General features: G+C 47.8%; 1 protein-coding gene across 16 annotated transcripts in view; it reads right to left on the reverse strand.

Moving 5' to 3' along the window:
* The window catches only part of LOC140398474 (coiled-coil domain-containing protein 9B-like), a 426,742-nt gene that overhangs the window by 251,909 nt on the left and 150,890 nt on the right, over window positions 1-23,943 (reverse strand). For 13 of the 16 annotated variants that reach the window (XM_072487265.1, XM_072487233.1, XM_072487215.1 and 10 more), the window contains 2 exons: window positions 15,714-15,893; window positions 4,786-4,860 (listed from right to left, as the gene is read on the reverse strand). The exons of 1 other annotated variant lie outside the window; for it this stretch is intronic. In XM_072487265.1, coding sequence (XP_072343366.1) covers window positions 4,786-4,860; window positions 15,714-15,893 — 255 coding nt within the window. The remainder of the gene's footprint in view (window positions 1-4,785; window positions 4,861-15,713; window positions 15,894-23,943) is intronic. 2 more of the 16 variants (XM_072487250.1, XM_072487314.1) reach the window with 2 other exon arrangements.

Below are 23,943 nucleotides of genomic sequence, written 5' to 3' on the forward strand. Positions count from 1 at the left end.
GGAAAGGGGTAGAGCTTCTCCCTGTGTCTGCATGGGTTTCACCCCCACAACCCAAAGATGTGCAAGTAAGGTGGATTGGCTATGCTAAATTGCCCTTTAATCGGAGAAAAATAATTGGGTACTCTAAATTTATAACAAAGAAAAAAAAAGAAAAAAGGGAAGGGGCAGAGCAGGTAAGGGATCTGTTCGTGGAAGGGAGGTTTGCGTGGCTGGAAGAGTTGCAGGAGAAGGGGGAGTGAATTCAGGTAGAGGTGCGGGACTGTGCGGGACTGTGCGTAAGGAGCACTCCTCGCTCCCTCAGTTGCCAAGGAACACTTTATTGAATAAACTGTTAACTCGGGATGAGCTGGGAGAAGAGAAGATTGCGGATATTTATTGGTGGTTGTTGGAAACAGAGAAGGTCCCCCCTCCATATCGGTGATTGTTATAAACAGAGAAGCTCCCCCCTGCCATAGTGTCGGTGACTCTCAGCTGAAAACTGCTGACCTGTTTGCCTTGGATCACACTGGTTGAGCTCCCACATTATACCCTCCCACCTTCATAACTTTTAAAAATTTAAACTAATTGGTGAAATAATATTTAATGTCCCCATTTCTGCCTGTGGTTAGATTCTTATTTATTCATTATATGTTCTACTTGCCTCAACTGAACTTCCGTGATTAAATGGGAAGAATAGGAAACACTCACCAGTCAATGATATATCTGGGGATGGAAAAAAGGGATATGGGGTAGTAGCACTGATTCGGGAGCACATCATTGTGGTGAAAGTAGAAGGTGTCCTCAAGGGAACAAGGACAGAATCCATTTGATTAGAGCTGAAAAGCAAAAAGGATTTAACGCTGCTGGGCATATTATGTAGGCCTCAAAATATTAAGAGAATTGGAGATACAAAAATGCAAGAAAATCACAGAGATGTGCAAGAAGTATGGAGTGCTGATATTAAGGGACTCTACCCAATTATCAATTGGGATGTTAGAGTAAAGGATAAAGCGGGAGAGAAATTTCTGAAACGTGCTCATGAGAAATTCATTGACCAGGATGTTCTCAGTCCAATTAAGGAGGAGGCATTGCTAGATCTGATGTTAGGGAATAAGCTGGGCCAACTGGAACAAGAGATTGTGGAGGAACACTTAGGTAAGAATAAGGTGTAGACTACTAATGGAGAGGAGAGAGGAACAGTCTAAAGTAGAACTTCTAAATTGGAAGACGTCTGATAAGAGAGTAAGACAGTCCAGGTAAAATGGAATCTAAGATTGATAGGAAAAAACTGTAATGGAACAATGTTGATCTTAAAAGGAGATGTTTCAAGTACAGGCTAGGTACATGCCAACAAGGGAAAAAGCTGGGGGAACCAAAGCTAGAGCTCCTTGGATGATAAGGGAGAGAGAGAATATGGTGAAGCAAAAAAAGGGAGTCGATGACAGGTCATATGAATTCTTCAAGTGAGAACCAGGTCAATTACAATAAGTTGAAAGCGGAAGTGAAGAGGAAAATACAACTGGCTGGGAGAAAGTAAGAGAACAGAATGGCAATTAACATAAACAGGAACCCTACACTAAAAGATTTGTTTCTTGGGGGTCGGTTTGCAGGATTGAAGGAGCTGGAAGCGAAGTATGGGCTGGAGCAGGGGGAAATGTTTAGATACATGTAGGTTCAAGATTTTGCCAGGAAGAAGATACAGAGCTTCCCAGTGGAGCCGGCCTCCACATTACTGGCAGAGGTGCTGACGATGGGGGGATTGGAGAAGGGGGTAGTGTCGGCGCTTTAGGGGGCTATTTTGGAAGAGGAGATGGCACCACTGGAAGGAATCAAAGCAAAGTGGGAGGAAGAGTTGGGAGAGGGTATGGAGGAGGGGTTCTGGTGTGAGGTGCTCCGGAGAGTGAACGCCTCCACCTCGTGCGCAAGGTTGGGGCTGATATAGCTAAAGGTGGTATATAGAGCACACCTCACAAGGGCGAGGATGAACCGGTTCTTTGAGGGGGTAGAAGGTGTGTGTGAACGTTGCGAGGGGGAGGGAGGGTGGCGCAAATCACGTTGATATGTTTTGGTCCTGACCAAAGCTGAAGGATTACTGGAAGGAGGTGTTTAGGGTAATCTCTAAAGTGGTGTGCGTGAAACTGGAACCGGGCCCCCGGGTGACCATATTCGGGGTGTCGGACCAGCCGGGGTTGGAAACGGGTGCGGAGGCAGATGTTGTAGCCTTCGCCTCGTTGATCGCCCGAAGGCGGATCCTATTGGGATGGAGAGCAACCTCTCCACCCTGTGCCCTGGCGTGGTGGGGGGACCTGATGGAATTCTTGACTCTTGAGAAGGTTACGTTTGAACTGAGGGGAAGGACGGAGGGGTTCTACAATTCATGAGCGTTATTCATTATGCACTTTCAAGAATTGGATAACATCGAACATCAGGATGGGAATAGAGGGACTTGGAGTGTTTTGAGTTAATTAAGGAGAGTTGCACGTATTTGTAAAAGGAGATTATGTTTGGCTAGCGTAATTGAACTTTTTGACAAAGGTTGATGTATGGAACACAATTAATTTTGTATATGTGGAATTTAAGGTGTTTGACAAAGGTACCACAAAAGGCTGGTTATCAGAACGGAGACTCATGGAATAGGACCAGTCAGTGTCAGCTTGAATAAAATAAATTGTGAAAGGACAAAAAAAAGCAAGTCATGGTAAATGATTATTTCTGAAAATATAGTGATGGATTCACAGTCTGCAGGAACAGTGGGGGAGCAAGTGTAAGCTGTTGTCTGAACAAATGACTTGTTGAATGTTCTGTTGGGTGCACTGACTTTGGTGTCAAAGCAAACATTTTGAGTCCGATCCCAACTAAAATGGAAACTGATACCTCAGGTTTCTAGGGTAACTGATACATGTTGAAGCCAGATAAAAGAGCACAGTAAGAAGTCTTACAACACCAGGTGAAAATCCAACAGGTTTGTTTCGAATCACTAACTTTCGGAGCACTGCTCCTTCCTCAGGTGAATGTTCGAAACAAACCTGTTGGACTTTAACCTGGTGTTGTAAGACTTCTTACTGTGCTCACCCAAGCCCAACGCCGGCATCTTCACAACCAGATAAAAGACACAGAGCCATCCAACTTCACAACTGCAGCCAGTGGTGCAGTCCAGGTAGGTTGAAGAAAACAAAAGCTGGATCCAGGAGCTGGTATAGACAAATACAAGGTTGCTATAGCTGTTTCTGTTAGTTAAAAGTAATTAACTGATCAGATTTGACCATGTAGGATACCAGACCAGACCCCAGTTTCTGTTAGGATACCAGACGAGAACTCCAATTTGCAAGTTGTAAAATTCTGAAGAAAGGATACTTCACCCCAGGAGTGACGTTTATGTAAAAACAAACTTTAATTTAAACACAGAATTAAAAACATTAACATCAAAGAACTAGCTTTACAATTAACAGTTAAACAATGCTTAAATCCACTCATATTAAAGTTAATAAATCAGGGTTACTTGATGTTCTCTGTGCAGACCTCTGGAGAGAGACCTTTTCAGAAACAACTTAAAAATCCTTCTGTTTTGTCAGATCCAAATCCTAAAGCAAACTGCAGAAAACTACGACAGGCCTGGCTTCTCCCATTAATTAAATCACCTGTATCTCACTAAGATGTCTCATGACCTGCTTGGCTTGGACTAAACAATAACTCAAATTATCTATACCCCAGGAAACCTCCTTTCTATAAACAATATTGCATTAGTGATCTGTCTGTAAACAAGTCTGCCCGAACAAGGGGCAGCACGGTAGCATGGTGGTTAGCACCATGGTGGTTAGCACAATTGCTTCACAGCTCCGGGGTCCCAGGTTCGATTCCCGGCTTGGGTCACTGTCTGTGCGGAGTCTGCACATCCTCCCCGTGTCTGCGTGGGTTTCCTCCGGGTGCTCCGGTTTCCTCCCACAGTCCAAAGATGTGCGGGTTAGGTGGATTGGCCGTGATAAATTGCCCTTAGTGTCCAAAATTGCCCTTAGTGTTGGGTGGGGTTACTGGGTTATGGGGATAGGGTGGAGGTGTGGGCTTGGGTGGGGTGCTCTTTCAAAGAGCTGGTGCAGACTCGATGGGCCGAATGGCCTCCTTCTGCACTGTAAATTCTAAATTCTAAAAAAGTTTTTGTTTCTTTATTCGTTCATGGGATGTGGGCATTGCTGGCCGGGCCAGCATTGGATTGGATTGGATTTGTTTATTGTCACGTGTACAGAGGTACAGTGAAAAGTATTTTTCTGTGAGGGAATAAAAGAAAATACATAAAAGATTAGAACGATTGTAAGTTAAGTAAAAAGTGGATCTGTTGGAGAGCTCGCAGAGGGTCGCCTCGTTCCGGCGCCATCTTCTGCAACCAAACATTTGTTGCCCATCCCTGAGGGCATTAAGAGTCAACCACATTGTTGTGGGTCTGGAGTCACATGTAGGCCAGACCAGGTAAGAATGACAGATTTCCTTCCTTAAAGGACATTAGCGAACCAGATGGGTTTTTACAATGGTCGTCATTAGACTTTTAATTCCAGATTTTTATTGAATTCAAATTCCACCATTTGCCCTGGCGGGATGCAAACCCATATCCCCAGAGCATTATCTTGAGTCTTTGGATTACTAGTCCAGTGACAATACCACTACACCACTGCCTCCCCAAGTCAATGGTTAAAATCAATGAGTACCTCACCTTTCACAGCACCTTAGTTTTAGCAGACATACTGCCTGAATATATTTGAATTGGGATTTTAATAACATTACTACAACAAAATATAATATATAACAATTTCTTACATTCATCTCACAGTGCACAGGATTGTCACCAAGGATTCGGTAAAAGGTAACGTTGGTGGATCCACGACATCCGAACTGTTGTGAGAAGAGAGAAGAGCTGAAGTGGTTCTAGAGAAGAATGCACCCATGGAACTTGGGTTGATTGGGATCTGCTATCGACTCAGAATTGGAAGCTAAAAATTTGAAGGAGCTAGAAATCTATCGGAGGAAGATTAGATCGTTTGGAGACTTGGGCGGAGAGATGGCAGATGGAGTTTAATCCGGACAAATGTGAGGTAATGCATTTTGGAAGGTCTAATGCAGGTAGGGAATATATAGTGAATGGTAGAACCCTCAAGAGTATTGACAGTCAGAGAGATCTAGGTGTACAGGTCCACAGGTCACTGAAAGGGGCAACACAGATGGAGAAGGTAGTCAAGAAGGCATACAGCATGTTTGCCTTCATTGGCCGGGGCATTGAGTATAAGAATTGGCAAGTCATGTTGCAGCTGTATAGAACCTTAGTTAGGCCACACTTGGAGTATAGTGTTCAATTCTGGTCGCCACACTACCAGAACGATGTGGAGGCTTTAGAGAGGGTGCAGAAGAGATTTACCAGGATGTTGCCTGGTATGGAGGGCATTAGCTATGAGGAGCGGTTGAATAAACTCGGTTTGTTCTCACTAGAACGACAGAGGTTGGAGGGGCGACCTGATAGAGGTCTACAAAATTATGAGGGGCATAGACATAGTGGATAGTCAGAGGCTATTTCCCAGGATAGAGGGGTCAATTACTAGGGGGCATAGGTTTAAGGTGCGAGGTGCAAGATTTAGAGGAGATGTACGAGGCAAGTTTTCTTTACACAGAGCGTAGTGGGTGCCTGGAACTTGCTGCCGGAGGAGGTGGTGGCAGCAGGGACGATAGTGACATTTAAGGGGCATCTTGACAAATACATGAATAGGATGGGAATAGAGGGATACGGACCCAGGGAGTGTAGAAGATTTTAGTTTAGACGGGCAGCATGGTCGGCGCAGGATTGGTGGGCCTGTTCCTGTGCTGTACTTTTCTTTCTTCTTTGACTCTTGGAGGGCTTTGTGGTTGAAACTTATGCCATACATGCCGAGTGGATTGCCTTGTTTATCTGTAACGTCTATCTTTGTTGTATCTGCTATTTAATTTGTAGTTTTATATATATAGATTCTGTGATTTGACTATTAATTCATGTTTAATATAAGCTAATTTTAGTTTGATGTTAATGTAAAAGTTATAAAAAGTGAGATCTTATTCATTGGATTTTCATTAGAGTGGCTTGGTAAATGTGGTTTGTTTTATTTGTTCATCTCCCCAGGGATAATATATATTTTTTTTAAGGAACTGCTTAGAGTAAAATTTAAAAATCTGCCAATGATACTAAAGCTGGTCACTTGGCCGACAATCAGGTTACCACCAATTGACAATAGAACATAGGCTAGCAAATGGACAGACATTTGCAGCAGATTAAATCTAATGCAGGAAGAAGTGTGAAGTAATGTATTTTGGCAGAAAGGATAAGAAGAAGCAATATAATCTAATCGGCTCAGTTCTAAGGAGTGCACAGGGACAGAGGGACCTGGGGGTTCATGTGCACAGATTTTAGACTGTTACAAGACATATTGAGAGGATAGTTAGAAAGCATGTGGGAGGATAGTTAGAAAGCGTCTTGCACTTCATTAATAGAGCTATTAAGGACAAAAGCAGGGAAGTATGCTGAACCTTTATAAAGGTCTGGTGAATATGGCATCCAATTCTGGTCACCACACTTTAGGAAGGATGTGAGGGTCTTTTGAGGGGGTGCAGATGAAATTTACCAGATGGTTCCAGCAATGAGGGATTATACCTACAAGGTTTAGGGCTGTTCTCCTTGGAGCAAAGGAGCAAAGGAGATTTGACACGGGTATACAAGGTTTTGACAGGTTTAGTTAAGGTAGACAAAGAAAAGCTGTTCCCATTATTTGATGGTAGAAGGACTATGGCACATAAATTTAAGGTTTTGGACTGGAGATTTGTGGGGGGGGGGGGGGAAGAGTGTCTATAAGGAAGGTCTTTTCTACACAGTGGGTGGTAATGATGTGGAACTCATTGTCTCCAAGGGTCATGCAAGCCGGGATGATCAATGATTTCAAAACTGGGTGGACATGCAAGGAAAATAAACTTGCAGAGATTAAGGCAGTGGTTCCCAAACTATGGTTCGTAAATGTCTCAGGACCTTGGGGGGTCCATAATGACCAACACAGAGGGGGTCCATAATGACCCACCAAAATTAATCTCAGCTGTCGGTTCGAGTAGTAGCCTGTCACTCAGGATGGTCAAAGTCAAAAATAGCCAATCAGGTACTTAGACCATCCCAATTGACATGCTACTTGGTTGCGGTTGTTTAAACAATAAAAATCTTTGGCCCAGCAGATCGTGCCTTGACTCGCACCTCGTGACAGGAGCTGAAGTTGCATAGTGGTGTGCTGTGTCTTCTGCTTCAGAGTACTGTGCTGTTTGTGCCTGTTGGGTTGGAACTTTAGAGCAAGTACCTGCTTGTTAATTTATGGGGTTGTGAACGAAAGGTGGGGAGGGGGAGGTTAAGGGGTTGGGAGTTTCTGGGGGAGTGAGGTGAGGGTAAAGAGTTGGGAGGGCGAGATGATAGGGTGGATTTTGAGGGAGTGACTCAATGTTTAGCACCACAAAATTAAATACTGTACAGGTACTGCTGTGTGCAGAACCTGTTAATGAGAGCTGAGGCAGTCACCAAAAATCAGTGTTACCATCTGCACAGTGTTATAAAGAACCAATGGGATATTTTCCTGTCAAATGAATAATATTGCATGATGCTGTTCAAGTAAACGTTGTACTCTCTGGTTTGTTTAATTGTCAAGTTGGGACCCTGTAGGGTGGACACAAACTAACGCCGCATTATAACTACTCATTTCATGGGATGTGGGTATCACCGGCAAGGCCAGCATTTTTATGCACATCCCTAATGGCCACTGAACTGAGTGGCTTGCTAGGCCATTTCAGGTGGCAGTTAAGTGTCAACCACATTGATGTGGGTCTGGACTCACATGTAGACGAGGCTGGGTAAGAATGGTAGATTTCCTTCCCTAAAGGGCATTAATGAGTAGATACAACAATGCTAGTTTAATGGGTCCCATTAATGAGACAAGCTTTTTATTCCAGATTTATTAATTTATTTCAAATTCCACCAGCTGCCATGATGGGATTTGAACCCATGTCACCAAAGCATTAATAATAAAAATGGCAAATTTTGGACAAACTCAGCAGGTCCAGCAGCATCTGTCAAGAGAGAAACAAAGTTAACCTTTCATAAATGCTGCCAGAGCAGCTGCATTTTTCCTGCATGCTCTGTTTTTATTTCAGACTTCCAGTATTTTGCTTTTATTATCCCAGAGCAATAGCCCGGACCTCTGGATTCCTAGCCCATTGGCATTAGCACTCTGCCACAATCTCCCACAGAATGACCCATGCTACATAGATACAGGATATTTGTGACCAGATGCCAATAATGGGTGTTATTGGTGAATTAATATGGGGAGGGTTAAAGGGGTGGTCGGGGCATGGAGGTAGCGTGCAAAATCAGTTTAAAAGTAAAACAAACTTTATATTTCCAAGATCACCGCTATTAGAATTTATATTCAGGTAAAAGAGAAAATCCCTGGAAAATCTGTATCTTTAGAGGGGATCGCGAGATTTGCCATTTTCATAAAAGGGGTTCACAAGATGTTAAAGTTTGCGAATTACTGGGTATGGGGATAGAAATGGGGAAACGGGACTTCCGGGTGCGGCTATGCAGAGCTAGGTCGCATATTCGGCAGCTCCTGCTTGGAACGGACTTTTGGGCTCTTTTACAGGGCCCCCACGGCATTTGTTTGACATTTCCCGGTGTGGAAAGAAGGCTGCAATATTCCCCCGACAGTGTCCCCCAGGAAGGGCATGTCTCTTGGTTGCCAGACACACGCAGAAACAGTAAAAGATTTGGCTGCAACTGCAGGATAAACAGGGCCTCTTCCAGCATGCAGGCGGGGGAAGGGCAAGCTTAAAGCTGCAAGCTGACCTGAGGGCCTGTATCAAAAGTGAATTCTAGCAGCAGAGGGAACAACTGTGAAAAGACCTCATCAAGGCCACTTAAGGGACTTCCGGTTGCGGTGATGCCTAGCTAGCTGCACGCTTCGGCGGCTCCAGCTCCGACGGACCTTCGGGCTCTTTTAAGAGCCCCAACGGGGAATTTTTCGACGACGCAACCCGGTGTGGGAAGGGAGTCCCCCCCAAACGAAGGAGGAAAAAACCGGCGGCGGCGGCTGCAGCGCGAGGAATCGTCGACCAAAGGGCCAGAAAGAGAGAAGTACAAGATGGCGGCGGAGAAAGCGCAGGCGACATGGGGGCCTGAGCATGAAATTGTGAGACGGTGCGTGGAGCTGCTGAAGAGGGAGGTGCTGACCCCGTTGCTACAGGCAATTGAGGGGCTCAAGGAGACATTAAAGACCCAGGAGACAGAGCTCCGCGTGGTGGAGCAGAAGGTGACAGATATTGAGGACGAGATCCTGGGCCTGGCGGTTAAGACACAGACGCACGAGGCACTTCATAAAAAGTGTACTGAAAGGATCGAAGCCCTAGAAAATGGAGCGCGAAGGAAGAACCTTCGGATACTGGGTCTCCCTGAGGGTGTGGAAGGAGTGGACTGTGGAGCGTACGCAAGTACGATGCTGAGCTCACTGATGGGTGCTGAGGCCCCTACGGGCCCCTTGGAGGTGGAGTGGGCAAATCGGATTCCGGCGAGAAGACCAAAAGCGGGAGAACCACCCAGGGCGATAATCGTGCGATTTTACCGCCTTAAGGATAGAGAAGAGGTGCTGAGATGGGCTAAAAAGGTGCGGAGTAGCAGATGGGAGAATGCAGTGGTACGGGTATACCAGGATTGGAGTGCGGAGGTGGCGAGAAGGAGGGCGAGCTTCAACCGAGCCAAAGAGGTGTTGCATAAAAGGAAGGTGAAGTTCGGGATGCTGCAGCCGGCAAGACTATGGGTCACGTATCAGGAGAGACACCATTATTTCGAGACGGCGGAGGAAGCATGGACCTTCATCAAAGAAGAGAAATTGGATCGGAACTGAGGGACTGATGCTGCAGGAAATGTTATTGTTAATGTTACGGTGGAAGTTAATTGAGAAGTAAACAGGGAAGGGGGGAGACATTGGGGAAATGTGGGCGCCGGTGAGGGGGGAAAGACGGGACATAGTTGGAGAATGGGGAAGGGGAGGGGGAGGGGAAAGGGAGCTGCGCCATAAGAGGCGGGTCAGGTAAAGGGATGTTCCCGCACCAGAAAGAATAAGGCGGGAAGACAGGCGCAAGGCGGATGGGAGTTCCCCACATGGGGGGGGTCGAGGAGTGAGCAGGAGTAGCCGGGGTCAGTTGAAGTCAGCTGACTTACGGAAGTAATATGGGGGGAGCAATCATGCTAGAAAGAGATTTAGCGGGGAGGGGGGGAGGGAGGGGGGGGCGGGTGGGGGACAACTGGGTTGCTGCTGCGGAAATCCAAAAGGAAATGGCTAAAGAGTGGGTGGGCGGGGATGGTGTGCGACGCTGGGGGAGCGAGCGGGAGCGCGGAGGCGGGATATGGGACTGGCCTAGAGAAGGTAATGGCTAGTCGACACGGGAGGGGGGCAGGTAGCCCCCTAGTGAGGCTGATCACGTGGAACGTGAGAGGCCTGAACGGACCGATAAAAAGGGCCAGAGTGCTCGCGCATTTGAAAGGACTAAGGGCAGACGTGGTTATGCTCCAAGAGACGCACCTAAAGGTGGCGGACCAAGTTAGGCTAAGGAAAGGATGGGTGGGACAGGTGTTCCACTCAGGACTGGACGCAAAGAATAGAGGGGTGGCCATTTTGGTGGGGAAACAGGTCGCATTTGAAGCAAAGAACATCGTAGCAGATAGCGGAGGTAGATATGTAATGGTGAGTGGCAGGCTGGAGGGAATGGAGGTCGTGTTGGTTAACGTGTATGCCCCAAACTGGGACGATGCGGGATTTATGAGACGGATGCTGGGGCGTATACCGGACCTGGAGGTAGGAAACTTGATTTTAGGAGGGGACTTTAATACGGTGCTGGACCCGGGGCTAGATAGATCCAGCTCAAGGACCGGAAGAAGGCCGGCAGCGGCCAAGGTACTTAAGGGGTTTATGGACCAAATGGGGGGAGTGGATCCATGGCGATTTCTTAGACCTAGGGCTAGGGAGTTTTCCTTCTTCTCCCATGTCCATAAAGTGTACTCCCGGATAGATTTTTTTGTTTTGGGAAGGTCGTTGATCTCTAGGGTGGAAGAAGCTGAGTACTCAGCCATAGCGGTTTCGGATCATGCCCCACATTGGGTGGACCTGGAATTAGGAGAGGAAAGGGAGCAGAGAACACTCTGGCGATTAGATGTGGGACTGATGGCGGATGAGGGAGTGTGTGCAAGAGTGCGGGGGTGTATTGAGAGATATCTGGAGGTCAATGACGACGGCGAGGTCCCTGTGGGAGTGGTATGGGAAGCACTAAAAGCGGTGGTCAGAGGAGAGCTGATCTCCATTGGGGCCCACAAAAGGAAAACAGAGGCCAAGGAAAGGGAAAGATTACTGGGGGAAATTTTAAGGGTGGATAGGGAATTTGCAGAGATCCCGGAGGAGGAATTGTACAGGGAGAGGAGACGACTCCAGACGGAATTTGACCTTCTGACCACCAGAAAGGCGGAGGTACTGTGGAGGAAGGCACAGGGGAGGAGGTATGAATATGGGGAAAAGGCGAGTCGCCTGTTGGCTCATCAATTGCGAAAGAGGGCAGCAGCGAGGGAGATAGGAGGAATTAGAGACGAAAGGGGAGACACGGTGCGAAGGGCAGGAAAGATAAATGAGGTGTTCAAGACCTTCTATGAGGAACTGTATAGGTCTCAACCCCCAGAGGGAGAGGAGGGGATGCGGCAGTTCCTGGACCAATTGAGGTTCCCGAAAGTGGAGGAGCGGGGGGTGGTAGGCCTGGGGGCACCGATTGGGGTGGACGAGGTTATTAAGGGACTGGGAAGCATGCAAGCAGGGAAGGCCCCAGGACCAGACGGGTTCCCGGTGGAGCATTACAGAAAATATGTGGACTTGTTGGCCCCGTTGATGGTGAGGACGTTCAATGAGGCCAGGAAAGGGGGGACTCTACCCCCGACGATGTCGGAGGCGACGATATCGTTAATTTTGAAGAGGGATAAAGATCCGTTGCAGTGCGGGTCCTATAGACCCATTTCATTGTTGAACGTGGACGCCAAATTGTTGGCAAAGGTACTGGCATCGAGGATAGAGGACTGTGTCCCGGGGGTGGTGCACGAAGATCAGGCAGGGTTCGTAAAAGGGAGACAACTGAATGTTAACGTGCGACGACTATTAGGGGTGATAATGATGCCCCCAGTGGAGGGGGAGGCAGAGATAGTGGCGGCAATGGACGCAGAGAAGGCATTTGATAGGGTGGAGTGGGAGTATTTATGGGAAGTGTTAAAGAGGTTTGGGTTTGGGAACGGGTTTATTAGCTGGGTTAGACTTCTTTATGGGGCTCCAACGGCAAGCGTAGTTACAGGTCGACATAGATCGGAGTATTTCCGACTATATAGGGGAACAAGACAGGGATGCCCGCTGTCTCCATTGTTGTTCGCGGTGGCAATTGAACCTCTGGCCATGGCGTTGAGAGACTCCAGGAAATGGAGAGGGGTGATTAGAGGGGGAGAAGAACACCGAGTCTCGTTATATGCGGATGACCTATTATTATACGTGTCGGACCCAGCGGGGGGAATGATAGAGGTTATGCGAATTTTGAGGGGGTTCGGGGATTTCTCGGGGTATAGGCTAAACATGGGGAAGAGTGAATTATTTGTGATACATCCAGGGGACCAGAGTAGAGAGATAGAAGGCTTGCCTCTAAGGAAAGTGGAAAGAAACTTCCGATACCTGGGGATTCAGATCGCTAGGAGTTGGGGAACCTTGCACAGACTTAATCTGACACGGTTGGTAGAACAAATGGAGGAGGACTTCAAGAGGTGGGACATGCAGCCTCTATCGCTGGCGGGCAGGGTGCAAGCAATTAAGATGATGGTCCTCCCGAGGTTCTTATTTGTATTTCAATGTCTTCCTATACTAATCACTAAGACCTTTTTTAATAAAATAGACAGGAGCATCACGAGCTTCGTGTGGGCAGGGAAAGTTCCGAGAGTAAGGAGGGGGTTCCTTCAGCGTAGTAGGGACAGAGGAGGATTGGCACTACCGAACTTGGGCGATTACTATTGGGCCGCCAATGTGGCAATGATACGTAAATGGATGATGGAGGGTGAGGGAGCGGCGTGGGAAAGACTGGAGAGAAAGTCCTGTAAAGGGACGAGTTTAGAGGCGCTGGTGACGGCGCCGCTACCGATCTCACCTAAAAAGTTTACCACAAATCCGGTGGTGGCGGCAACATTGAATATCTGGGGACAGTGGAGGCGACAGAGAGGGGTGCGGGGAGCCCTGGTGGGGTCCCCAATCAGGAACAACCATAGGTTCGCCCCAGGAAGAATGGATGGAGGATTTCAGAGCTGGTTCCAGTTGGGAATTAGGAGGGTGGGAGATTTATTTATAGATGGGACTTTTGCGAGCTTGGGAGCATTGGAGGAAAAGTATAAGTTGCCCCGGGGAAATTTCTTGAGATATATGCAGGTGAGGGCATTTACTAGACAACAGGTGAGGGAATTTCCGTTGCTCCCGACACAGGGGATACAGGACAGGGTGCTTTCAGGGGTGTGGGTCGGAGAGGGCAAGGTGTCAGAGATTTACCGAGAGATGAGGGAAAAGGGGGAGGAGTCGGTGGGCGAACTAAAAGGAAAGTGGGAAGAAGAACTAGGGGAGGAGATAGAGGAGGGTATGTGGGCTGATGCCCTAAGCAGGGTAAATTCCTCTTCCTCATGCGCCAGGCTTAGCCTGATTCAATTTAAGGTGCTACATAGAGCACACATAACGGGAGCAAGATTGAGCAGGTTCTTTGGAGTGGAGGACAAATGTGGGAGGTGTGGTGGGAGCCCGGCAAACCACGCACATATGTTTTGGGCATGCCCGGCACTGGAAGGGTATTGGAAGGGAGTGACGGGAGTGATCTCGCGGGTGGTGAAGGCCCGGGTCAAACCAGGCTGGGGGTTAGCTCTATTTGGAGTTGCGGAAGAGCCGGGAGTGCAGGAGGCGAAAGAGGCCGACGTTGTGGCCTTTGCGTCCCTAGTAGCCCGGCGCAGGATCCTACTCATGTGGAAGGAGGCGAAACCCCCCGGACTGGAGGCCTGGGTAAATGATATGGCGGGGTTCATTAAACTGGAGCAGATAAAGTTTGCCCTGAGAGGATCGGCTCAAGGGTTCACCAGGCGGTGGCAGCCATTTCTCGACTACCTAGGGGAACGTTAGAGGGAAGACAGATGACCAGCAGCAGCAACCCAGGGGGGGGGGGGGAGGGGGGGGGGGGTTAGTTTAGGTCAAAGATAAAGGGGTTTTGTTACTTGTGTATTGTTTAAAATTTCTGTATTGTTATTGTTGCGTTTGCTTTGTAAGAGGGGAAAAATTGTTGTTTGGGAAAAAAATTTCAATAAAACATTTATTAAAAAAAAAAGAAATGGGGAAACGAGACTGACTGGATTGCTCCACAGAGAGTTGGCATGGCTCAATGGGCCGAATGACCTCGCTATGTGCTATAAAGACTCTTACCACTATGATTCTAATTTTTTTTAAAATTCGTAGCCTACACACCAGAGATATTGAGTACATTAAAAAAAAACAGAAATATTCATGCTCGCAAAACTAATCCCATCTTTGAAATTACAAGTTTTTTCTGTGGCTGGATTTTATTTCATTTATGTACTGTCAAAGATCTACAGATCAATTAAGATCAAGCAATGGGAACACATATATTAGCCAAGATTAAACTGAGCTAGTTGATTTGTCATAATTTTATTTAGTATGTTATTAACACATCTTTGTCATGCCCAGCAGACTGACAACATGAAGAGTACTGACAACATGAAGAGTGCTGGTGACAGTCTTGCTATAAACCACAATACCTTTTGATTTATATAGGAGTTTGCGTGAAAACTGTAATGATTACACATTAACGTACAAGCTTTTTTTATGCCCTTGTAGACTTATTATTTAAGATAAGAATCTGTGTTCCATAAAGATATTACTCATAGGTGAAATATGGGTTCGTAGCTATTCTTTACTGGTCCAGCAAAGCATATGAACATTTGTGAGATACTGTCCACATGCTCATTTTAACTACATCAGTTGCTGGATTTGGACAGAGAAATCACGAGCAAAGGCTTCCACCACAGGGAGAATATTCCTATTGTCAGAATCATTTGCCTATCATATTTACTTCTACCAGCACTATACTAATCCAAAAACAGTAACCATGGATAAAGAATGGGAAGATAAAGGGAACAAATGTAAAAAAAAATGAGCGACAGCATTATTATTCCAAAGTGTTACATCAGGAAAATGTAAGCAGTATGTTTACATCTATGGTTCCTTCTTTGAGAAATTCCTGACGTTTTCTGTGCCATAAGGAAAAAATAATTATGTTCATGTCTTTGCCTACAAGAAGCGAGGAAAAAAGTCAGACCAATAATATACCAAGGCCCAATGAGAAGCATGTGCTAATCATCACCTCTAGAATATTCTTTTCCAGATTGCTACAGAATGCTCATTCCTCCAATTTAATAGTTCTGGTTCTTATTAAAAATTGGAATGCATTTTTCGAATAGTCCTACCATGACAATCATTAACTGATTTTTCAGTAAATTTCAAGAGAAGTTTACACATCAAACCTTCAAATATGCAACCACAAAAACACATCATGCACCTTTACATGCATTGGGTATAACTTACCTGCCACCCTTTTTCCCAACGCTTCTTTTCTATACCAGACTTTACCATCTCAAAGTCTGGGCCACCCCAGTTGCGAACATTGCGCCGACTGACCACTCGCTTATCCCCATCTGGTAAGGGACCTGAACGCCGACGGTCATCCAAGAAATTTCTAACTGGATTCTTGTCAACTTTTCCTTCCTATAAAAAAGGCAGGTTACTCACCAGTGAAAGTGGTTCCCGTTATTCCTTACCAGTGCTCTTACTTGAGCAACTTTTACAGGAGCCTACAGAATGAGAATTTTATGCTTTCTTGCCTCATTTAGTGCACATCGGATAACAAATGTGACCATGTAGAAACGTTCAGATCATACACAGCACCAGCATTCTTAAAATTTGACCTCTGCCACATAAACTAAGAAACCCCTGAAGAGAGAAGAAGAAACTCAGATATATGGAGAATTTCAAGAAGTATTTCACCAGCAATTGGGAATGATGGCAAGTGAGGTTGCCAAGATTGTGTTTAATAAATAGGAATAGACAATTTTCGGTACTTGCATTGATAAATGGCTATTACTTGAAGTAATTATTTACCCAGCTGTAATTGCAATTCCTCCTGTGGGAGCAAACATCTGACACAATTTTCTGGTGTTGTATTTTTAACTGCATTAATACAATAACAAAGCCTGGTTTACATCGAGGTTACTTTCTAGAATCATAGAATTTACAGTGCAGGAGGCCATTCAGCCCATCGAGTCTGCACCGGCCCTTGGAAAGAGCACCCCACCCTATCCCCTTTATCCCCGTAACCCAGTAACCCCACCTAACCTTTTTGGACAATAAGGGCAATTTAGAATGGCCAATCCACCTAACCTGCACATCTTTGGACTTTGGGAAGAAACCAGTACACCCGGAGGAAACCCACGCACACACAGGGAGAACGTGCAGACTCTACACAGACAGTGACCCAAGCCGAGAATCGAACCTGGGGCCCTGGAGCTGTGAAGCAACTGTGCTAACCACTGCGCTACCGTGCTGCCCATAAAAAAAGGAAAATGGGATTATCATCTTAGACAAAAAGAAATTCAAAAATCATTTTGGATAAAGAGGCATTTTGTCTTTATTTTAAAAAAGGAAGTCAGTCATCAGAATGTACAGCTTGCTAATATGTAACAAAAAATAAAGTCATGGTAGTTTCCGAGGCCAGCAGCTTAAATCATAGGAAGATACAGATTTCAAAAAAGCTTGTGAATATTTGGTTCAGCTGTCACCCAATAGACACTGTAACCCATTTAAAGAGTCATGATTCTAACCTTCCACCGGGAAGGTGGGGGGGCTACCATTAACACTCCCTTTCTCTTGTGACCTTGTGACCATACAGTTGTCAAATGTCTCTTAGCTCCCACCTATTCCTGACCCTTTTGCTCCACCCGCTCAACTGCCTCTTCAACAGTGTAGCTATCACATTTCCCCCTGCCCCTTAGCACTACAGAGACATATGGATTTGAAACATTAACTCTGTTTCTTTCTCCACAGATACTGACAGACCTGCAGTGTTTCCAACATTTTCTCATTTTATTTCAGATTTCCAGCATCCGCAGTATTTTGCTTCTACTTTAGCACCCTAGCTAAGTTGTTCCAGCTACAATCACTGGCAAAAAATATGAAACCTGCCAAGTTATGCAATCCACAAAAGCAGATCAAATCTAGTCTAGCCAAGTATGCCCCCTCAGTTTACTCTCAATCATCAAATTGATGGAAAGTGTCATAACAGTGTTATCAAGTGGCACCTTCTCAGCAGTAACCTGCCCGCTGATGCTCAGTTTTGGCTTCTCCTAGGGTTACTGTGGTAAATCACTGTTGCACCTGTATTATGTGATGTACGGTAGGACCAGTACTACAGGTTTGCCGGTAGTCCCTGCCTGCAAGCTCCGCCCAGGAGGTGGGGTATAAATATGCGTGTCCTCCAGCCTGCAGCCATTTCGCCAGCTGCTGTGGGAGGCCACACATCTGATAGCAATAAAGCCTCAGTTGGATTCAACTATCGTCTTTTGTCCAATTGACCGTGCCTCAATTTATTGCTATCAGTTTCTAAGGATGGACCTCCGTCTCAAACCGGATCGCCTGCAGCTGGATCCGCACTCAAGCGACGCCAGAAAGGACTTCCAGCACTGGCTAGCTTCGAAGCATATATCAACGCGGCACCAACCCCTGTTCCGGAGGCTCAGAAGATTCAGATTTTAAATTCCAGGTTGAGCTCCAAAGTCTTTCCGTTAATCCAGGACGTGCCGAACTACGCCAAAGCCATGACTCTACTCAAGGACAACTACGCACAGAAAACGAACACGCCCTTCGCCACGCACGCACTTGCCACTCGCTCTCAACTCCCTGGTGAGTCCATAGAAGACTTCTGGCGGGCCCTAATCCCACTAGTCCAGGACTGTGACTGTCAGGCCGTTACGGCCACAGAACACTCAGACCTCCTTATGCGGGACGCTTTTGTGAGTGGAATTGGGTCAGATCTCCTACGTCAGCGGCTACTAAAGGGGACCTCGCAGAGACTAAAACACGAGCGCTCCCAGCCGCGCGGCGCACCCCTCCTACGCTTCATGGACCCCACAGACAGCTGCCCCAGCGGGGGCGCTGCCCACCCAATATGCCTGCGCTGCACGCCAGCCAGCGCCCGATGCTATTTTTGCAGCCAACAGAAGCACCCCGCCAACGCTGCCCGGCCCGCGTTGCCCTTTGTAAAGCCTGAGCAAAGAAGGGTACTTCGCCGCGGTGTGCCAGGCCCGCTCAGTAGCCGCTATCACCCCCACACCCCTCGGTCACGGACAAATAGCCATACCCCCCCTCAGACCACGTGCGGCCAGTGGCCGCCGCCATCTTCCCCTCCGCGCAACACGTGCGTTTCATGGGCGCCGCCATCTTGTTCCACCCCCGCAACGTGCGTTCCATGGGCACCGCCATTTTGGAACCCTCAAGATCTTCGGGCGCCGCCATCTTGTCTACCCCTCAGCACATGGGCACCACCAGCGTTCCAGGACCCGGGCTCACCAGCTGCCCCATTACCCGACAACCAACCAAGACTCGCCTCCATGTCAATCGACCAGTCTCGTCCGCATAACCTGACCAACGCATCCACCAGCGTGAAAGTCGACGGACATGTAACCTCCTGCCTGCTGGACTCCGGGAGCACTGAAAGCTTCATACACCCGGATACGTTAAGGTGCTGCTCCCTCACGATACACCCCGCCAAACAAAAAATCTCCCTGGCCTCCGGATCCCATTACGTGGCGATCCGGGGGTACTGTACGGTCACGCTCACGGTCCAGGGCGTAGAATTCAGCGGCTTCCGCCTCTACGTCCTCTCTAACCTCAGCGCTGCACTAATCCTCGGCCTGGACTTCCAATGCAACCTCCAGAGCCTAACTTTGAAATTTGGCGGACCCTTACCATCCCTTACTGTGTGCGGCCTTCCGACCCAAAAGGACGACCCACCTTACCTCTTTGAAAATCTAACTCCAGATAGCAAACCCGTCGCCACCAGGAGGAGACGGTACAGCACCCAGCACCCAGAACCATCAACCGGTACACGCAGCTCGACGCATACCCCCTCCCACGCTATCTGACATGGTTAACCAGATTGCGCAGTACCGGGTCTTCTCAACTGTAGACCTCAAATCCGCCTACCACCAGCTCCCCATCCGTAAATCGGACCGTCCATACACCGCCTTCGGGGCAGCCGGCCGCCTATACCACTTCCTTAGGGTCCCCTTCGGCGTCACAAACGGGGTCTCGGTCTTCCAGAGAGAGATGGACTGAATGGTCAACCGTACCTAGACAACGTCACCATCTGCAACCATGATCAGCAGGACCATGACGCCAACCTTGCTAAATTTTGCCACACCACTACTCTCCTAAACCTCACTTAGAACAAGGAGAAGTGAGTGTTCAGCACGAACCGCTTAGCCATCCTCGGCTATGTGGTCCAGAACGGAGTTCTGGGGCCCGATCCCGACCGCATGCGCCCCCTCATGGAGCTCCCTCTCCCCTACTGCCCCAAGGCCCTCAAATGCTGCCTGGGGTTCTTTTCGTACTACGCTCAGTGGGTCCCAAACTATGCGGACAAGGCCCGCCCACTCATACAGTCCACCCAGTTTCCCCTGACGGCCGAGGCCCAACAGGCCTTCACACGGATCAGACCTGATATTGCCAAGGCCACAATGCATGCTGTAGATGAGACACTGCCCTTCCAAGTAGAAAGCGACGCATCAGACGTCACCCTTGACGCAACCCTCAATCAGGCAGGCAGGCCCGTGGCATTCTTTTCCCGCACTCTTCATGCCTCAGAAATTCGGCACTCATCCGTCGAAAAGGAGGCCAAAGCTATCGTTGAAGATGTGCGGCATTGGAGGCATTACCTGGCCGGCAGGAGATTCACTCTCCTTACTGACCAAAGGTCGGTAGCCTTCATGTTCAACAACACACAGCAGGGCAAGATCAAAAAGGATACGGTCTTGCGGTGGAGAATCAAGCTCACCACCTATAATTACGAGATTATGTATCACCCCGGCAAACTCAACGAACCTCCAGACGCCCTATCACGAGGCACATGTGCCAGCGCACAGGTAGACCGACTCCGGGCCTGCACGACAGCCTTTGTCACCCAGGAGTCACACGGTTGTACCACTTCATTACGGCACAAAATCTGCCCTACTCCGTCGAGGAAGTAAGGACAATCACCAGGGACTGCCAGGTCTGTGCGGAGTGCAAGCCGCACTTCTACCGGCCGGACCGCGTGCGCCTGAAGGCCTCCCGCCCCTTTGAACGCCTCAGCATGGACTTCAAAGGCCCCCTCCCCTCCACCAACCGTCACACATATTTTCTCAGTGTGATCGACGAATACACCAGATTCCCCTTTGCCATCCCATGCCCCGACATGACGTCTGCCACTGTCATTAAAGCCCTCAACACAATCTTCACTCTGTTCGGTTTCTTCGCTTACATCCACAGTGACAGGGGATCCTCATTCATGAGTGATGAGCTGCGTCAGTACCTGCTCAGCAGGGGTATCGCCTCCAGCAGAACAACAAGCTATAACCCCCAGGGAAACGGACAGGTAGAAAGGGAGAATGGGACAGTATAGAGGGCCGTCCAGCTGGCCCTACAGTCCAGAAAACTCCCGGCCTCCCGCTGGCAGGAGGTCCCCCCTGATGCATTCCACTCCATTCGCTCATTACTCTGCACTGCCACTAACAATACACCCCATGAACATCTCTTTGCCTTCCCCAGGAAGTCCACATCCGGGGTGTCGCTCGCAGCTCCGGGAACCGTGCTTCTCCGTAAGCACGTCCGACTCCGCAAGGCGGACCCATTGGTGGAGGGGGTGCACTTGCTCCACGCAAACCCCTAGTACGCCTACGTGGCGTTCCCCGATGGCCGCCAGAATACTGTCTCCCTCAGGGACCTAGCACCAGCAGGTTCCACCCCCACACCCCCTCCGCCAACCTCCCGTTCCCCGTCGCTCCCAACAGCACCCCCCCACCCAGGACCATCCGTTCCCCCCTGCCCACGCCAGATGATGAAGAGGATTTCTGCACGCTCTCGGAGTCACCATCGACCAGATCAGCATCAACATCGTTGACACCACTGCGTCGCTCGCAGAGGAACATCAAGGCCCCGGATCGGCTAAACCTCTGACCGGTCCACCGGACATCAAAGGACATTTGTTTGCTCAAATCTTGTAAATATTAACTCATTGTTGTATATAGTTATCCACCTCCCCCGCCGGACTCAATTTTTAACAGGGGGTGAATGTGGTAAACCACTGTTGCACCTGTATTAGGTGATGTACGGTAGGACATGTACTACAGGTTCGCCAGTAGTCCCTGCCTGCTGGCTCTGCCCAGGAGGCGGGGTATAAATATGTGTGTCCTCCAGCCAGCAGCAATTTCGCCAGCTGCTGTGTGAGGCCACACATCTCATAGCAATAAAGCCTCAGTTGGATTCAACTGTTGTCTTTTGTCCAATTGATCGTGCCTCAGTTACTCAGCTCCAAACATAGTTAAAAGAGCTAAATGCCAGAAAGAAAGTGAGAGTGACTGCCCTTGACATTTGACCAAGTGTAGCATCAAGGAGACCTAGCAAAAAGGGGGAAACTCTCCACTAGTCAGAGTCATACCCAGCACAAAGGAAGATGGTTGTGTTTGTTAGAGGCCAATCATCACAATCCCAGGATATTGCTGCAGGAGTTCCTCAGGATCGTATCCAAGACCCAACCACAGCTGCTTCATCAATGACCATCCCTCCTACATAAAGTTCAGAGGTTTGCTGATGATTGCACAGTTCCAGTTGCAACTCCACAGATACTGAAGCAGTCCGTGTACACATGTAGCAAGGCCTGGACAAGATTCAGGCTTGGGCTGACAGGTAGCAGGTAACATTCATACCACCCTCGTGCCAAGCAATGACCAACTCTAACAAAAGAAAATCAAACCATCTCCCCCTGACAATCAATGGCATTACCATCATTGAACCCCCCACCATCAACAATGTGACGGTTACCATTGACCAGAAACATAACTGGACCAGCCATATAAATATTGTAATGACAAGAGCAAGTCAGATACTTTGTAGCAAGTAACTCGCCTCCTAGATCTCCAAATTCTGTTCACAGTCTATAAGCACAAGTCACAAATGCGATAGAATACTCTCATTGCCTGGATAAGTGCAGTTCCAACACTCAAGAAGCTCAACATCATCCAAGAAAAAGCAGCTCATTTAATCAGCACCCCATCCACCACCTAGAACTCTCTCTCTCCACCACTGTCCCATTGTGGGGCAGCGCGTATCACGCAGAAGATAAACTGCAGCAGTTCAAGGTGGCAGTTCACCACCACCTGCTCATGGTCATTTAAAGATGGGCCATAATGTTGGCCCTGCCAGCATTGGTGGAGTCTTGCAAGCTTGGATCATGACTGAGTGACATGCTACGAGACAGATTTACAGCATGAATAACGTACAGAAAACGTTGCCAGAAAAGAATAAGATTTCCCTAGAGAAAGCCATGGAAATAGCTCAGGCGATTGAGTGTGCAGAGAAAGGGGCTCTCGAGTTACAGGCAGGCGAGGTGAATCAGCTATGACGCAAAACGTTTGCAAGTTAGAAGGGCAGAGTTGAGTGCGCAGGTGAGATACAGCTGAAATTCTGAGCAAGGCAGGGGACAGAAGAGAAAAAAAAGAGTCAACTACCCAGAAATTCTGATGAATGCTATAAGTGCAGGGGGGATCACCCCCAGGAAGGATGCAAGTTCCGGGATTCTATCTGTTTTGGCTGCAATCTGAGAGCCATTTCCGGATTAAGTGCCAAACCAAAAAGAATGCAGCTGTTTGAACAAAAGAAAACGGACTCCAGTGCATACTCGAGAACCTGATTCAGAAGAGGAATCGGGGATATATCAATTGAATGTCAAGATGAGTAAATTGGGTAAACAGGTGGCCATTAAACATGGAAGTGGATACCCGTGGGTTTTCTACCATCGTAGGGGAACAGACATTTAAATATCTTCAACATGGAATTCAACACCTAAAGTTAAATAATACAATAGCTAAATTGGCTACATATGGGGGGGGAAACCCTAAAAATATGCGAGTTACATCCACGCCAGAAATTTATCAGCACCAGTCTGTTCAACTACCGATCATCATTGCAAAAGGCCTGGGGCCTGGTCTCATGGGACGAGATTGGTTGCCTTAAATAAACCTGAATTGGCTACAGATCTTCGGTACTGCTGACGACAGTTTACAAGAAGTTTTTTTTAAATGTATTGAATTCTTTCAAAATGGGTTAGGCAGAATTTGGGGCGTGCTGGCTAAAATCTACATAAATTCAGATGCTACCCCAAAATTTCACAGTGCTCGTTCAATGCCACATGCCTTACATCAAAAAGTCGATGCAGAACTTAAATGTTTGGAAGAATGGGAATTTTTTTTCTTTATTCGTTCATGAGATGTGGGTGCCACTGGCTGGTCCAGCATTTATTGCCCATCCCGGAGAGCATTTAAGAGTCAACTACATTGCTGTGGGTCTGGAGTCACATGGAGGCCAGACTTGGATGACAGATATTCTTCCCTAAAGGACATTAGTGAATCATCTTTACGACAATTGACAATGGTTTCATGGTTGTTATTAGACTTTTAATCCCAGAGTCAAATTCCACCAACTGCCCTGGTGGGATTCGAACCCAAGT

This window comes from Scyliorhinus torazame, chromosome 2 (assembly GCF_047496885.1).
Source record: "Scyliorhinus torazame isolate Kashiwa2021f chromosome 2, sScyTor2.1, whole genome shotgun sequence".
NCBI lineage: Eukaryota > Metazoa > Chordata > Chondrichthyes > Carcharhiniformes > Scyliorhinidae > Scyliorhinus > Scyliorhinus torazame.